This window comes from Nycticebus coucang, chromosome 1, assembly GCF_027406575.1.
Source record: "Nycticebus coucang isolate mNycCou1 chromosome 1, mNycCou1.pri, whole genome shotgun sequence".
In the NCBI taxonomy this organism is placed as follows: Eukaryota; Metazoa; Chordata; class Mammalia; order Primates; family Lorisidae; genus Nycticebus; species Nycticebus coucang.
In genome coordinates, this window is record NC_069780.1 from 138,201,459 (window position 1) to 138,219,797 (window position 18,339).

Consider the following 18,339-nt stretch of genomic DNA (forward strand, 5'->3'; position numbering starts at 1 on the left):
CTTCCCAGGAAAGGAATTGAACATAAACTTTCTTTTTTTTTTTTTTTTTGGCTAGGGCTGGGTTTGAACCCGCCACCTCTGGCATATGGGACCGGCGTCCTACTCCTTGAGCCACAGGCGCCGCCCTGGACATAAACTTTTTACGTATTTACTCTCACAGCTAATTGAAAATATGAGTAAGGATAGAATTCTAGGTTGAAAAATACATTTTCTCTCACAATGTGAAGTCTTATAGACTCTGATGTTGCTATTGAGAAGGATGATGTCATTCTCTCCCACAATTCTTTCTTTTCTTTGTAAGCTGTTTTTCCTTTCTGTGGAAATAAAATCTTTTCCTTATCCCTTAGCACTCTGAAATTTCATAATGATGTGCCTTGGCATGGCCCTTTTTCATTTATGCAAGGTCTTTATAGTACCCTTTTATAAAGTTTTTTAATTTATAGTTTGATTTGCGTGTGTGTGAGAGAGACAGTCTCACTCTGTTGCCCCAAGCTAGCATGCAATGGTGAGATCATAGTTCACAGCAACCTCATTTTCTTGGGCTCAAGCTATCCTCTTGCCTCAGCTTCCTAATTAGCTGAGACTACAGGCATCCACCACAATGCCCAGATAATTTCTCTATTTTTAGTAGGGATAGGGTCTCATTCTTGCTCAGGCTGGTCTTGAACTCCTGATTATTTTATTTTATTATTATTATTATTTTTTTTTTTGTAGAGACAGAGTCTCACTGTACCACCCTCGGGTAGAGTGCCGTGGCATCACACAGCTCACAGCAACCTCTTAACTCTTGGGCTTACGCGATTCTCTTGCCTCAGCCTCCTGAGCAGCTGGGATTACAGGCGCCCGCCACAACGCCCGGCTATTTTTTGGTTGCAGTTTGGCCGGGGCTGGGTTTGAACCCGCCACCCTCAGCATATGGGGCTGGCGCCCTACTCACTGAGCCACAGGCGCTGCCCTTATTTTATTATTTTATTTTATGACAGAGTCTCACTACGTTGCTCTCAATAGAGTGCTGTAACATCACAGCTCACAATGACCCCAAAATTTTAGCCTCAACCGATTCTCTTGCCTCAGCCTCCCAGGTACCTGGGACTACAGGCGCCCACCACAACACTTGGCTATTTTTTGTGGTTGTTGTTGTTGTTGCAGTTGTCATTGTTGTTTAGCTGGCCTGGGTTGGGTTCAAACCCACCAGCCTGGGTGTTTATGTGGCTGTCGCCCTACCCACTGAGTTAAGGGCACTACCAAACTCCTGAGTTTAAGCAATCCACCTGCCTTGGCCACCCAGAGCGCTAGGATTGTAAGTGTGGGCCACTGCGCCTGGTCAAGTTTAAAAAATTTTTTTTTAGACAGAGCCTCAAGCTGTCACCCTAGGCAGAGTGCCATGACATCACAGCTCACAGCAACCTCCAACTCCTGGGCTCAAAAGATTCTCCTGCTTCAGCCTCCCAAGTAGGTGGGATACTGGCACCTGCTTGGCAGGCCCGGGCTGGATCTGAACCCGCCAGCTCAGGTGTATGTGGCTGGTGCCTTAGCAGCTTGAGCCATAGGCGCCGAGCCAAGTTTTTTAATTTTTAAGGATACATGATAGTTATACTTTACATGGCACTTTAAAGATTCATCAAACTTGGGTTATTTTCTTAAGATGTCTCACTCTGCATTGTATTTATTTTTCTCTTCATGTACTCTAGGATCAATCCTAAATAAAGGTGCCAGTTTTCCTATCTTTTTTCTACTACACTCCATGCCTTAGTTTAGTTTTGTTTGTTTGCTTGAGACAAGGTCTCGCTATATCACCCAGGTTAGTCTCAAACTCCTGGAGTTCAAGTTATCTTCCTGCCTCAAGCCTCTCTCAAGTAGCTGGGACTACAGGCATGTAACACCATGCCCTGCCACCTCTTTATCTTTTAATTTTAATTAATGAAGGAGTTCTTCAGCTCACTTTTCCAATCCTTTCACTGTTTTTGTTTGCTTTTAGCTATCTCTTTCTTATTTTTAAATTTTCAAGTATCTTTCTTAGGCCTGAAGTTTCAAAAAGGGTGGTAGAAAATTTCTGTCTGTTGTGGTTGTTTCTATTTTTTCCAAGTTCCATTTTCGTTTGTTTCAGCATATATTTCATGTTGCGAACATCAAATATCTGAAAATCCTTAATAACTACTGGTGATCTCTAGCTAATCATTCATATGAGCAACATTTCCATAAACCACATTTCAACTGGGCACCGGACGGTTTGAAACAGAAACCCTTTTCTTAAAAAATTTTAACGAGAACAACTACAATGACAATATTGAAGTGTGTATATTAGTTTAGACTTACCCTTAGGAGCAACTCCGCTAATATACAGCCAACAGCCCACATGTCTACACCCACACCATACATTCTAGCTCCAAATAGTAACTCAGGGGCCCGATACCACCTGAGGAACAAAAAGTAGTAGTGTCATTTTAGAATGGAATTTTAAAAACATCTTTTTTTTTTTTTGCAGTTTTTGGCTGGGGCTGGGTTTGAACCCACACTTCCAGCATATGTGGCCAACGCCTTACTCCTTTGCGCCACAGGCACCGCCCTTAAAAACATTTCTTAGAGATGAACTATCATATCTGTTTTCAAAGCTAATCCTTCACCTTAAGCACTAGGATACCATATTCTTTTGCAGAGTTTTGAGCATAATGCTCCTGCAATTTTGTTCTTTCTCCTGTATCATCAGTCTTTGGTTTTCCTTTTTTTGGAGATAGTCTCAAGCTGTTGCCATGACATCATAATGAAGGGCCCAGCGCCGAACTCTAACTCTGTGCGGGGCAGAGGGGAAGGGGAGAGAAAAGCAGCTGCAAGCTATAGTTTTAAAAGAAAAGAGCCAATTTTTCCCCTCTAGTTCTAAATAAGTAATTGACCTTGAGGCTTCTGCTGAATGCCAGCACCTTATCCCAAGATAGTTGTAACATAGCAACCACAGTTTTTTTTTCTGCAGCCAAAAAAAGTTTTTAACAAACTTTGTAGTAACTCTTTAATTGTTGGAAAAAGAGGATTTTGACTACACGTGGGTTATTTACACTACAATGTTGACTAACTCCCACCCCGAGATGTTGGGGGCAGTGGGAGACATAGGGGATAGAGAAGAAGGGAAGAGAGAGAAGGAGAAAGGCTGGTTGGCAGAGTGAGGCAAAGGGGGGCAGAGAGCGTCACAGCAACTGCCCTCCCACCCAGGTGAAAGTTGGCCCTTATACCCAACCAGGGAAGGCCCATCCTCCCGGGTCTCACAGCCTCTGGGTAGAGCCAGTCCCGGATAGAATCAGCCAATCCTAAACCTCCTAAATCACTTCAGTCCCTGCGCCAACCAACCCCCCAGCCTGGTCCCGGTTTCTCCTGGGAAGTTTCCCCCACATTTTATTGCAACCCGGAATGCATCACGCCAAAGAGTATAAAACCTGCCACCATTTTGCCTGGGGGTTGTCCCCTCTGAGCAGAGTCCTGTCGGAGGTACGGCCCAAGCATGCTTGAATAAAGTCACTCCTTTGTTTTTTGCATGTGTGTCTAGTGATCTCTCATTGGCGGAATTTAGTCTTAACATTAGCTCACAGTAACCTCCAACTCTTGGGCTCAAGTGATCTTCTTGCCTCAGTTTTCTTATTTTTAGTAGAGATGGGGTCTTGCTCTTGCTCTTGCTCAGGCCTGTCTCAAACTTGTGAGCTCAGGCAATCCACCCACCCCGGCCACCCAGAGTACTAGGCTTACAGGTGTGAGCCACCACGTACGGCTGAAATCTTTTGTTTTCTATTAGACCTTTTCCATCAGTGTACAAACTTACTCATCAATCTACAAACATATTATTTCTCTGGCCTTAAACTTCCCCAGACTCTACTTCCTTAATAACTACCTCCTCATTCTCTCATTAAAATCAAAGATTTATCGGCTGATGATGACAAGAAAAAAACAAAAAAAAAAATCAAAGAATTATCATTCTCACTATCACCAGTTCCTTTTTTCTTTCTTTTTTTTTTTTTGAGACAACAAACTCAAGCTGTCACCCTGGGTAGAGTGCCACAGCATCATAGCTCACAACAACCTCCAACTCGGGCTCAAGCGATCCTCTTGCCTCAGTTTTTCTATTTTTAGTAAAGATGGGGTCTTGCTTTTTGCTCAGGCTGTTCTCAAACCTGTGAGCTCAAGCTGTCCACCTGCCTTGGCCTCCCAGAGTGCTAGTATTACAGGTGCAAGCCACCATGCCCAGCACCAACTCCTTTTTTTTAATCCTCTCTTAAACTCCTTTTGCCTATCATTCCATGAAAACTGCTCTTGTCAAGCTTATCAATGAGGATCACGCTGCTAATTTCTTCATCAATTCTTAGTCCTCACCCTAATTTGACTTATGTGGTATTAGCATCATTTGATTTGCAAAGACAGAGAATACATAAGAAACTGGTAGATGGGGCGGCGCCTGTGGCTCAGCGGGTAGGGTGCCGGCCCCATATGCCGAGAGTGGTGGGTTCAAACCCAGCCCTGGCCAAACTGCAACAAAAAAAATAGCCGGGCGTTGTGGCGGGCGCCTGTAGTCCCAGTTACTCGGGAGGCTGAGGCAAAAGAATCGCTTAAGCCCAGAAGTTGGAGGTTGCTGTGAGCTGTGTGAGGCCACGGCACTCTACCGAGGGCCATAAAGTGAGACTCTGTCTCTACAAAAAAAAAAAAAAGAAACTGGTAGATGAGAAAGCCCCAGTTAACAATGCTCTTATATATAAGACCCTGTTTGTAAGAGTACCAGAATGATGGGCTTAATTTTTCCAGCAGTTACATGAATAATGACTCACACCTTCTACTTCTTACTTAGGTGACTGACATTCAATGAAATCTGTTTGGAAGAAGGTGATAAAATAATTTAAAATAGGGAATCCGGAAAGATGTTCACAGGACCTTAAAAAGTCTTAAAAATTGACAAATACCATCTGACAAGAAATATAAAATCTATTGTTTTGATCTATTTAACGTGATTTTCTTTTTAAGGCTATAAAAGTATAAGTTGATTTTATATTAGAGACTGGAAAAGAAAGATGAGAAAGCGGGACAAGACAGCAGAGGGCAGGGAATGAGAAAGGGGAAAATAGGGGGGAAGAGAGAGAAAAGGAGAAAATGGCATGGCATCCCAAAAGAAAGGAAGAATGCCCTCTGAGTTTCTGTTTTTATATAGCAAAAGCATAAATAGAAAATATAATTACTAATATGAGAAACTCAAATATTAGAACATTGCTTTGTTTATACAATTTTCACTTACATCAAAGGATACAGTATCAGAACTGACTGATATCATAAATATGAACCCAGTAAATCAGGTGCTTAGGTAAAAGAATAGCCACTGATGTTCCAGCTTATCAAACTAAAATGTAAAGGTACAATTTACTCCTCAACATTACTAGGTAGGGCGATGCCTGTGACTCAGTGGGTAGGGTGCTGGCCCCATATACTGAAGGTGATGGGTTCGAACCCAGCTCCAGACAAACTGCAACAGAAAAACAGCCAGGCGTTGTGGTGGGTGCCTGTAGTCCTAGCTACTTGGGAGGCTGAGGCAGGAGAATCGCCTAAGCCCAGGATTTGGAGGTTGCTGTGAGCTGTGATGCCACAGCACTCTACTGAGGGCAATAAAGTAAGACTCTAATTCTAAAAAACAAAACAAAACAAAAAAAAAAACCTAGGTAAATGTCTGGGAATTTAGTTAAATGAACTGTTTGAAAATGGGCTGTTTTTTCATTGTGATAAAATAGACGTAACATAAAAAGGGCTGTATTTTTTAAGAATACACCAACAATGAGTCCTGAACTCTTCCAAGATACATTTCAGAGAAGCCAGTTTCATTTGTGATCAATATCCTGTACAACATAAGCTTTTAATTACTTAAGGGATTCTTACCTGGTTACAACCTGATGTGTATAAGCTCTATTGGGGCTCCCAAATGATTTGGCCAAGCCAAAATCTGCTAGTTTTAGAACTCCATTTTCATCTAGCAACAAGTTGTTTGGTTTCAGATCCTGTATGATGGATGTTTTAAACAAATGATCAACATGGGGAGGAACACCGTAGTACACTTAGTTGGCTTAATTTTAAACTTAACAAAAACAGAGTTAACACTAACACCCACAATTTAAGCATCAATATGTTTTCTACTGCTATAAGATCTCGTAGAAACAAAATAAAGATTGGTTACAGTAAGAACTTGGGTAAGGTACTTAATTTCATGAAGTCTCAATTTAACCTACTTCGCAGGATTGCTATGAAGATTAAATTTAATATTTTATTTTTTATTTTTTTAGAGACAGAGTCTCAGTTTGTCACCCCCGATAGAGTGCCATGGCCTCACAGCTCATAGCAACCTCCAGCTCTTGGGTTTAGATGATTCTCTTGCCTCAGCCTCCCAAGTAGCACCTGCCACAACACCCAGCTATTTTTGTTGTTGTTGTAGTTTGGCCATGGCCAGGTTTGAACCTGCCATCCTCAGCATATGGGGCCAGTGCCCTACTCACTGAACCACAGGTGCTGCCCAAATTTAATATTTTCTAAAGAGAAACTATAATGACTAATTCATACTAAGCACCCAATAAATGGTTGCCATAAATAATTTAATAGCAAATTTGAACATTAGTAAATAAAAACATGCATTTAGAAACAATGAGGAAGATATTATTCAAAAATCTATGCTAAAAAGATATCAGTAATAACTTAAAGAGGATTCCAAATTAAAGATATGATAATTAATTTCTAGTTCTAAACTGTATCATATATTCTTAGCTACTTATATAATTAGGGCACCTAAGAACATCTACTTACTAAATTATCAGCCTTGTTCCAACAGCTAAATATTCCTAAAAAGGATCCACCTGTTTCATAAATGTTATTTCTTTTTTTTTTTTTTTGAGACAGGGCCTCAAGCTGTTGCCTTGGGTAGAGTGCTGTGGCATCACAGCTCACAGCAACCTCAAACTCCTGGGCTCAAGTGATTCTCCTGCCTCTGCCTCCCAAGTAGCTGGGACTATAGGTGCCTGCCACAACACCCAGCTATTTTTTGGTTGCAGCCATCATTGTTGTTTGGTGGGCGCAGGCTGGATTCGAACCCACCAGCTCAGGTGTATGTGACTGGTGCCTTAGCCACTTAAACCACAGGCACCGAGTTTCATAAATGTTATTTCATAACTTCATAAATTTTAGAGCTACTAGAAATGTAAATAATGTTTCTAATAATATTTCTAGGCTGAGCGCAGCAGCTCACACCTGTAATCCCAACACTCTAGGAGGCCAAGGCAAGTAGATCTCTTCGAGACAGAGTCTCAGTATGTCACCCTCGGTAGAGTGCTATAGCGTCACAGCTCACAGACTCAAATTCTTGGGCTTAAGTGATTCTTGCCTGAGCCTCCCAAGGAGCTGAGACTACAGGCACCTGCTACAACACCTGGCCATTTTTTTTTTGGTTGTTGTAGTTGTCTGGCAGGCCCAGGCTGGTTTTGAACCTGCTAGCCCAGCCCCAGTGTATGTGGCCGGCGCTCTAGCCACTGAGCTATGGGCACCAAGCCAGGTAGATCTCTTGAGCTCAGGAGTTCAAGACCAACCTGAGCGAGACCCTGTCTCTACTAAAAATACAACAGCTAGCTGAGCACTGTGGTGGGTGCTTGTAGTCCCAGCTACTTAGGAGACTGAGACAAGAGGATCGCTTCAGCCCAGGAGTCTGAAGTTGCTGTCAGCTGTGAGCTATGAGCCATGGCACTCTACCCAGGGCACAGAAAAAAATTCTTTGTCTCAAAATAAAAAAAAAATAATTCTAAAGTTATTTGGGTACATTGTATAAGTTAATTCAAGACTCTCATTGTATTTTTTCCCCATTACAACATTGTAGTACAAAGAATACTGAACTTAAAGCCAAAGACACAGGTTATAATATCCTGTTGGTTATCAGCTGCTGACCTTGAAAAAACATACAACCTTGGCTCGGCGCCTGTAGCTCAGTGAGTAGGGCGCCAGCCACATACACTGAAGATGGCGGGTTTGAGCCAGGTCCGGGCCTGCTGGACAACAATGACACCTGCAACCAAGAAATAGCTGGGTGTTGTGGTAGGTGCCTGTAGTCCCAGCTACTTGGGAGGCTAAGGCAAGAGAATCGCTTAAGCCCAAGAGTTGGAGGTTGCTGTGAGCTATGACGCTACAGCACTCTACTGAGGGTGACACAGTGAGACTCTGTCTCAAAAAACAAACAAACAAAAAAACATATAACCTTGGTCAGGTCACTTAGCAACTTAGCTGTTTATCTATGAAAAAAAAAGAAGGATTGGATCTCTCCCAGATCTAAATTTCACACTATAATTTGGAGTCCTCACAGCACCACCTGCTGGAACCACTGAAGGGAACACACAGAGGAAGAAGGGCCCATCAAATGGCCCAGCTATATCTTTATTTTGTTCAACAATTTATATATCTAGACCATTATGTACTAAATGGGCTATATAAAATTTGATTAACGTAAAGACAGAAATAAAAACCTTACCCTATGTAGGATCCAATGTTGATGTAAATATTCTAACCCTTGAAGAGTCATCAACATGTAGGCCTTGATATGTGATGGTGTCAACACAAGACTATTATCCTTTATTATAACCTGTAAAACAGGTATACGACACACAGGTACACTTTATTATTCCTAATGAACTCTACCGTATAAAACAATTTATAGACCTAAAATTAGCCTCTCAAGAGAGGTTACCTAACTCTCCTTAGGAAACACTGTCAGAATAAGAGAGGTAGTTAGGTACAGTGTCTCTGGTTTGGAAAGAAAGCAATGCTTTGTCTCCTGCTTTGGCATGAAATTAAACATTTGTTTTTGATTGCCTCTTCTGGAATTCAGTATTCCTTCAGGAAACCACTTCTTCTCAGCTCAGTTCACATGACTAAGAAAGGACTGACCCCATGTGAGGCCTTCAAAGGTAAGCATATATTGCAGGCCTGGCCATTACCACACTGCCGTTTCCTGGCCAGGTGACTGGTTCAGGGATGGACACGTTGTAGAAGACAAATCAATCAACCAAGCCAAGTATTTGTGCTAGAGTCAAAGGGAACAAACTCGATTAATAAACTTAAAAGACCTAAGCCTAGATGTTCCTGGACCACCAAGTTGAGAAATTATACCCATGCATGAAGGCAAGAAAGAAAATAGAGGTGATTTAAAGTGTAAGATTGCGTTCTGATGGCAACCTTATGAGTGGTGCCTGAAGTCATTTTATTTCTAGAATTCTCAGTTATATGAGCTAAAACTTCCCATTCTCATTTTCTTTTCTTTTTTTTTTTGAGACAGAGCCTCAAACTGAAGCCCTGGGTAGAGTACCATGGCATCACAGCTCACAGCAACCTCCAACTCCTGGGCTTAAGCGATTCTCTTGCCTCAGCCTCCCAAATAGCTGGGACTACAGGCACCAACCACAATGCCCAGCTATTTTTTTTGGTTGTAGTTGTCATTGTTGTTTGGCAGGCCTGGGCTGGATTCGAACCCACCAGCTTTTGGATATGTGGCTGGCGCCTCAGCCGGTTGAGCTACAGGCGCCAAGACCTTTTTTTTTTTTTTTTTTGAGACAGAGTCTGTTACTCAGACTAGAGTGCCATGATGTTGGATTAGCTCACAGCAACCTGAATCCTCCTGCCTCAGCCTCCTGAGTAGCTGGGACTACAGGTGCCACTTTAATTTTTCCTAGTTTTTAGAGATGAGATCTCAGTCTTGTTCAGTCTGGTCTCTAACTTCTGAGCTCATGGGATCCACCCACCCAACCCTTCCAGAGTACTGGAATTACAGGCGTGAGCCACTGCACCCAGCCCCCGTTTTCTTTTTTCTTTTGAGACAGTCTCAAGCTGTCACCCTGGGCAGAGTGCTGTGGTGTCCCAGCAACCTCAAACTCTTTGGTTTAAGTGATTCTCTTGCCTCAGCCTACCAAGTAGCTGGAATTATAGGTGCCCACAATGTCCAGCTATTTTTTTTTTTTTTTTAGTAGAGACAGAGTCTCACTTTATCACCCTTGGGAGAGTACCGTGGTGTCACACAGCTCACAGCGACCTCCAACTCCTGGACTTAGGTGATTCTCTTGCCTCAGCCTCCCAAGTAGCTAGTAGCTGGGACTACAGGTGTCCGCCACAATGCCCAGCTATTTTTTTGTTGCACTTTGGCCGGGGCTGGGTTTGGACCCGCCACCCTCGGTAGACGGGGCCAGTGCCCTACCCACTAAGCCACAGACGCCGCCCCCAGCTATTTTTTTGTTGTAGTTATTGTTGTTTGGCAGGCCCAGGCTGGATTTGAACTCACCAGCTCCAATGTATGTAGCTGCTGAGCTACGAGCACTGAGCCCCCATTTCCTTTTTTAAAAATTAGATCTGATGCCGGGCGTGGTGGCTCACTCCTGTAATCTCAGCACTGGGGAGGCTGAAGTGGGTGGACTGCCTGAGCTCACAAGTTCAAGGACCAACCTAAGCCAGAACAAGACCTGTCTCTAGGGTGGCGCCTGTGGCTCAACGGGTAGGGCGCCGGTCCCATATGCCGGAGGTGGCGGGTTCAAGCCCAGCCCCGGCCAAAAATAAAAAAAAAAAAAAAAAAAAAAAAAAAAGAATTTGAGGTTGTTGTGAGCTAACACACCATGGCACTCTACCAAGGTTAACCAGGGTGACAGCTTGAGACTGTCTCAAAAAAAAAAAAAAAAAATCTAATTTTAGCAGGGCGTTGTGGCGGGCGCCTGTAGTCCCAGCTACTCGGGAGGCTGAGGCAAGAGAATCGCTTAAGCCCAGGAGTTGGAGGTTGCTGTGAGCTGGGTGAGGCCATGGCACTCTACCGAGGGCCATAAAGTGAGACTCTGTCTCTACAAAAAAAAAAAAAAAAAAAAATCTAATTTAAGGTAAAATGTACCCTTTTCAGTGTATAGTTCCATGAGTTTTTACACTCAGTTATGTAACCCCCACTATAATCAAGATAGAGATCTATAACCTCCCCAAATTCTGAAGGCCCTCTACATGTAATTCTTCCTCTAAAGGTAATTCTTCCTTTACCCCTGGTAACCACTGATCTGATTCTGTTCTTTAGTTTGTTTCTTCTAGAATATCATATGAATGGAATTATACAATACATAGTCTTTTGAGCCCGGCTATTTTCAATTAGTATAATGCTTTTGAGAGTCATTTAGCCAGGCATGGTGCCTCACGCCTGTAATCCTAGCACTCTTGGGAGGCCAAGACTGGTAGATCGCCTGAACTTGAGTTCCAGACCAGCCTGAGCAAGAGCAAGACCCAGTCTCTAAAAAATAGCTGGGAATTGTGGCAGGCGCCTGTAGTTCCAGCTACTTGGGAGGCTGAGGCAAGAGAACTGCTTGAGCCCAAGAGTTTGAGGTTGCTGTGAGCTGTTATGCTGCAGTACTCTACCAGGGGCAACAAAGTGAGACTCTGTCTCAAAACAAAACAAAACAACCGTCTCTATAAAGATGTAGTCAGGCAATGTGGCAGGCCCCTGCAGTCCCAGTTACTTGGGAGGCTGAGGCAAGAGAATCACTTGAGCCCAGGAGATTGAGGTTGCTATGCACTATGATGCCTAACACTCTACTTAGGGTGATAAAAGTGAGACTCTGTCTTTAAAAAAGAGATTAATTTATATTGTTGCCTGTTATCAGTAATGTGTCCTTTTCTTCTGAAGAGTATTCCATCATATGGATGTGCCATAGTTTGTATATACATTTACTTCACAAAGGACATTTGGGTGTTTCATTGTGGGATTATGAATAAAGCTGAACTTCTGTGTACCACCTAATTGGTGTGCTGACATATAATTTTGTTTCTTTTAGATTAATACCCAGCAGTGAGTATCACTAGATCACATTACTGATTAGTGTGGGAAGGACATATTACAACAGGGTATGTGGACTAAATCACCCCACCACTTTGTGCATTTATTGTGTTCCTTTGTTCTTTGGATTTGGTTGGTGTGGATTTAATTGTGTAACAAATAAAACTGAGCCAAGCACAGGCGGTCAGGGCTGGAGGATCGCGTCAGGAGTTCAAAACCAGCCTGAGCAAAGTGAGACCCATCTCTACTTAAGAAAAAAAAAAAAAAATAGAAAAATAAGCATACACCTGTATTCTCAGCTACTCAGGAGACTGAGGCAGGAGGATTGTTTGAACCCAGGAATTTGAGGGAACAAATCACCAAACTGTTTCCAAAATGGCTGTGCCATTTTGCATTTTCACCAGCAGTGTGTGAAAATTACCATTGTTCCACATCCTTGTGCTGTCAATTTTTAAAGATTCCATTAATATTAACAAAAGCATACGATCTTACATTTTAAAAAAGAATTCTGGGGCGGCGCCTGTGGCTCAGTGAGTAGGGTGCCGGCCCCATATGCCGAGGGTGGCGGGTTCAAACCCAGCCCCGGCCAAACTGCAACAAAAAAATAGCCGGGCGTTGTGGCGGGCGCCTGTAGTCCCAGCTGCTCGGGAGGCTGAGGCAAGAGAATCGCGTAAGCCCAAGAGTTAGAGGTTGCTGTGAGCCATGTGACGCCACAGCACTCTACCCGAGGGCGGTACAGTGAGACTCTGTCTCTACAAAAAAAAAAAAAGAATTCTGCCTTTCAAAAAGATGAGGTTAGCTGGGCTCGGTGGCTCATACCTATAATCCTAGCACTTTGGGAGTTTGAGGCGGGTGGATTATTTGAGCTCAGGAGCTTGAGACCAGTCTGAGTAATACCAAGACCCTATCTCTACCAAAAATAGAAAAACTAGCCTAAGCCTTGTGGCTGGGACCTATAGCCTTCCAGCTACTTGGGAGGCTGAGAAAAGAGGATTGCTTGAGCCCAGGAGTTTAAGGTTGCTGTGAGCTATTACAATAATAACACTTTACCCAGAGCAACAGATGGAGACTCTGTTTCAAAAAATAAATGAATAAAATAAAAAAAAAGAAAAAAAAAAAAAATAAATAAATGAATAAAATAAAATAAAAATGGTGTCAATAAGTCATTAAAACTGGATAGATCGAAATGCCAATGAAATCTAAATCTATTTAACACTAGAAATATAGCTAAACAATTAGAAGCAAAGAACTGAGAGATCCGTTGGCTTCAGAGTACACCCAGATATCAACAACATTAAAATTTTTTGAGCACCAGTATCTTAGATAGAAAAACATTTAGGTTCTCCTTTGATAAACTGGGAGAAAAAATGCTCTAGGAATCTTAATCTTACCTCTAGATCTGTTTCCATAAAATCAAAGACAAGGCTAATATTAGATTTATGTCCAAAAGCATCAAGAAGCTGCAAAATAAAATTTTTTAAAAAGTTAAAATGTGATTCTCTATTTTATACTCAACAGTATCATACCAACTAAGTTAATCTTAAAAAATTTAAATAAGCATTTAAACTAATGGTAATTCCCTATAAAGCTTAGATAATTGTATTAAATTTGACATGTGTTCTTTTGGGGGAAGTACTAAAGGAATATTAAACTTTACTTTAAAAAAATAACTACTTAACCTTTCCTCCCAGATTTTTGGGGTTATAATTAAGAAATAAATTAATGAAGAGAAAAGAAAAGAAACTTAAGAAAACCTCACCATAGTCTCCAGTTTAAAAAAAAAATCCCGGGGGGCAGCACCTGTAGCTCAGTCGGTAAGGCGCTGGCCCCATATACCGAGGATGGTGGGTTCAAACCCGGCCCCGGCTGAACTGTAACCAAAAAAAAAAAAAAAAAAATCCCGGGCGGCACCTGTGGCTCAGTGAGTAGGGCACTGGCCCCATATGCCGAGGGTGGCGGGTTCAAACCCAGCCCCGGCCAAACTGCAACAGGCGTTGTGGCGGGCGCCTGTAGTCCCAGCTACTCGGGAGGCTGAGGCAAGAGAATCCCGTAAGCCCAAGAGTAGAGATTGCTGTGAGCTGTGTAACACCACGGCACTCTACCCGAGGGCAATACAGTGAGACTCTGTCTCTACAAAAAAAAAAAAAAAATCCCAAGTACAATGCTGAAGAAAATCCTTTAAATAGCAGCAAATATTTATATGACATATCAATTCTATCATGTCATTTTCTATGACAGGCACTGTTCCAGATACTTCACATGTATTCAATTAGCTAGTCCCACAACAATCCTATGAGGCAGAGACTATGGCGGAGCTGTGAGAAAATATGCTCAAGGTCTCACACAGGCAGAAAGAAGGGTTTTGCATGCAGGCTAACACTCTTAGCCATATTTGCTAGGGCTCTCCAAGCTTCAAAATGATTCCTGACAAAATCAGCCTATATGTCCATATTAGATTTATTCTATCAGTTGTATTAGTTTTTTTTTTTTTTTTTTTTTTTTTGAGACAGAGTCTCATTTTGTTGCCCTCAGTAAAGTGCTGTAGCATCACAGCTCACAGCAACCTCCAGCTCTTGGGCTTAAGGCGATTCTCTTGCCTCAGCCTCCCAAGTAAGTGGGACTACCAGCGCCCACCACAACACCTGGCTATTTTTTTTGTTGCAGTTTGGCCAGGGCCAGATTTGAACCCACCACCCTCAGTGTATGGGACTAGCGCCCTACTCACTGAGCCACAGGCACTGCTCAGTGTATTAATTTTAAAGACACTGCCTATAGGAACAATAAAGACAGAAAACATTTTGGGGCCATGTATGGTAGCTCAGACCTATAATCCCAGTACTTGGGGAGGCGAAGACAAGAGAATTGATTACTTGAAGCCAAGAGTTTTCCACCAGCCTGAGGCACAGTGAGATGCCATCTCTACAAAAAAATTAAAACATTAGCAGGGCATGGAGTAATGTGCCTGTAGTTCCAGCCACTTGGGAGGCTGATGCAGAAGGATCACCTGAGCCCACAAGTTTGAGGTTACAATGAGCTGTGATTACTCTAACCTGGGTGACAAGAGAATACTCTAAAGTAAATAAATAAGCAAACAAACAAACCAGAAAAAAGAAAATACATTTCAGGCTGAAAACTTTTAAGCTTCTTCTGCAAAGCTCACCTAGAACAATATATCTTATTCACCCTTCATAATCAACATCTACATTCAGAAAAGGCAGGGTCCCAAATCTCAGAAAACAATGTAGATCATACTCACACCAATTATATTTGGATGACTTAGCTCCTGCAGTAGCTTTATCTCTCTTAAGGCTGTTCTATTTATACCTATATAAAAAGGCAAAGCAAAAAGCGCATAATTTCTGAAATCTCAAACCTTCTTACAATTTATTTTTTAGGAAAGGTTAGTTATTGCACAGATGAGATGTATAAGGGCTAACTATTACAGCAATTTTTTTTTGACAAACCTGCTGTTCTTTTATATTGCTTTATTTCATAAATAGCTTAACACAGACTATGAAAAAACAGTGAAATAAATATTCATTTTATCTGTAGCAAATCAGATCCAAAGACCCAGAGGACTAAAAACATACATAAATGTGTAGCATATAGTTGGATAAGAATTATCGTCCTGGGCGGTGCCTGTGGCTCAAGGAGTAGGGCGCCAGTCCCATATGCCAGAGGTGGCAGGTTCAAACCTAGCCCCAGCCAAAAACCAAAAAAAAAAAAAAAAAGAATTATCTTCCTTTCTCTTTCCCTTATAAACATTAGGGACAGACTCTTCGAGCTAAAAGTAAACTAGTGATAGGACAGTATCTTTTCCAATACAAAGGACAGAACTAAAGATAACATCTGGTACTGGGACAGCGGTGGCAGCTGTAATCCTAGCACTCAGGGAGGCCAAGACAGATAGAATGAGCTCAGGAGTTCAAGACCAGACTGAGCAAGAGAGAGCCCTGCCTCTACTAAAAATAGAAAAACTAGCCAACGCTCAGCACATGTAGCTTGGTAGTTAGGGCTTTGGCCACACATACCAGGGCTGACAGTTCAAACATGGCCCAGGCCTACTAACCAATGACAACTACAACAACAACAAAATAGCCCGGTATTATGGCAGGTGCCTGTAGTACCAGCTACTTGGGATGCTGAGGCAAGAGAAGCACCTAAGCCCAAGAGTTTGAGATTGCTGTGAGCTGTGACGCTACGGCACTCTACCAAGGGTAACATAGTGAGACTCTTTCTCAAAAAAAAAAAAAAAAAAAAAAAGAGGGCGGCGCCTGTGGCTCAGTTGGTGAGGCGCCGGCCCCATATACCGAGGGTGGCGGGTTCAAACCCGGCCCTGGCTGAACTGCAACCAAAAAGTGGCTGGGCGTTGTGGCGGGCGCCTGTAGTCCCAGCTGTTTGGGAGGCTGAGGCAAGAGAATCGCTTAAGCCCAGGAGTTGGAGGTTGCTGTGAGCTGTGTGAGGCCATGGCACTCTACCGAGGGCAATAAAGTGAGACTCTGTCTCTACCAAAAAAAAAAAAAAAAAAAAAAAAAAAGGATCTACTGGCACACAGATAAAGAGTGTTTCTGTGATGACTAAGTAGTAAGTAGTACTCTAACAGGGCTTTAAAGGCATAAAGAAATCTTTTCCCCAAATCTATTCCATATTGAGCTTTGTATACTTCCATAAAAATGTATTCTGAATTTTCAAAGTAATTAGAAGTTCAGAAATAGAAAAAGCTATGGCTTGTAACACCTAAAACAGTAATAACAACGTAAGACAAGCCACTAATAACCTTGGTGCCTTCCATTTACTTAGCTGACTTGGAATGTTCCAAAAATACCCAATTGATGGAAATTACCAAATACCTTTTCTCTATTCTGAATATAACTTTTTTTTTTTTTTTTGAGACAGAGTCGCACTCTGTTGCCCCGGGTAGAGTGCTGTGTGCTGTGGGGGGCACTCTATGCTCACAGCAACCTCAAACTCTTGGGCTCAAGCAATCTTCCTGCCTCAGCCTCCTGAATAGCTAGGAATACAGGCACTTGCCACAATGCCCATCTAATTTCTCTCTATTTTTGGTAAAGAAGGGGTCTCACTCTTGCTTAGGCTAGTGTCCAGCTTCTGAGCTCAAGCAATCTACCTGCCCTGGTCTCTCAGAGTGCTGGGATTACAGGTGTGAGCTACCATGCCCAGCCCCCAAATCTATCTTTTCTATTATAGGACCCAGCAGTAACTTTAGCCAGAACCATTGCTAGCTGTTATTTTTTCCTGATCTGTCAGAAAATACAAAATACTTACCATCTTTAGCTTCTGATCTATGTCCAAGTTTGATCTGGTAGAGAGAGAAAAAAAGTCAAACATATTAAAAATGTGTTTAATTACTTAAACTCAATCCATAACATATATGTAGCAACTAATATGTACTTAGCATTAGGCAAAAATGGAGCAGGAATCATGAATCAGAAAGGTAAATTAACAATGTTGAGAAAATTGGGCGGCGCCTGTGGCTCAGTCGGTAAGGCGCCGGCCCCATATACCGAGGGTGGCGGGTTCAAACCCAGCCCCGGCCAAACTGCAGCCAAAAAATAGCCGGGCGTTGTGGCGGGCGCCTGTAGTCCCAGCTGCTCGGGAGGCTGAGGCAAGAGAATCGCTTAAGCCCAGGAGTTGGAGGTTGCTGTGAGCTGTGTGAGGCCACGGCACTCTACCGAGGGCCATAAAGTGAGACTCTGTCTCTACAAAAAAAAAAAAAAAAAAACAATGTTGAGAAAATTAAATACCTACTCTTTTTTTTTTTTGAATTTTGCTTTCAATTGCCGTAGTTTCAATTTTTTTTTAATTTTCTTTTTTTTCCCATTTATTTATTTATAGTCTCACTTTGTGGCCTTCAGTAGAGTGCTGTGACATCATAGCTCACAGCAACCACCAATTCTTGGACTGAAGTGATTCTCTTGCCTCAGCCTCCCAAGTAGCTGGGACTATAGGCACCCACTACAATGCCCGGCTTTTTTCTTTCCTTTTTTTTTTTTTGGTAGAGATGAGGGTCTTGCTCTGGCTCAGGCGGGTCTCAAACCTCTGAGCTCAGGGCAATTCACCTGCCTCGGCCTTCACAAGTGCTAGGATTACAGGCATGAGCCACCATGCCTAGCCCAAGTACCTACTCTTGTCTCTTAAGTTTCTGAACTACATATTGAAACAATTAAAAAAAAAAAAATGTTGCTCAGTGAGTAGGGGACCAGCCCCATATACCAAGGGACTGAGGGTGGTGGGTTCAAACCTGACCCGGCCAAACTGCAACAAAAATAAAGTAAATTGAAGGAGGCTGAGGCAGAAGACTCGCCTAAGCCCAAGAGTTGGAGGTTGCTGTGAGCTGTGATGTCACAGCACTCTACCAAGGGCGATAAAAGTGAGACTCAGTCTCAAAAAAAAAAAAAGAAAAAAAAAAAAAAGTCTTTTATCTTTTTAAGGTTAAATGTGTACCAAGTAACTGAGGGTATACTGGTTAAAAACAAAACAAAAAA

General features: G+C 42.4%; 1 protein-coding gene across 5 annotated transcripts in view; it reads right to left on the reverse strand.

Annotated features, from left to right (window-relative positions):
* CDK7 (cyclin dependent kinase 7) overlaps positions 1-18,339 on the reverse strand; it is a 48,604-nt gene that overhangs the window by 15,672 nt on the left and 14,593 nt on the right. For 2 of the 5 annotated variants that reach the window (XM_053589357.1, XM_053589367.1), the window contains exons 3-8: positions 17,120-17,153; positions 15,093-15,160; positions 13,228-13,296; positions 8,516-8,626; positions 5,896-6,014; positions 2,317-2,416 (exon numbers count right to left, since the gene is read on the reverse strand). In XM_053589357.1, coding sequence (XP_053445332.1) covers positions 2,317-2,416; positions 5,896-6,014; positions 8,516-8,626; positions 13,228-13,296; positions 15,093-15,160; positions 17,120-17,153 — 501 coding nt within the window. Of the gene's footprint in view, positions 1-2,316; positions 2,417-5,895; positions 6,015-8,515; positions 8,627-13,227; positions 13,297-15,092; positions 15,161-17,119; positions 17,154-18,339 lie in introns of those variants that run through there. The other 3 variants (XM_053589362.1, XM_053589364.1, XM_053589371.1) reach the window with 3 other exon arrangements.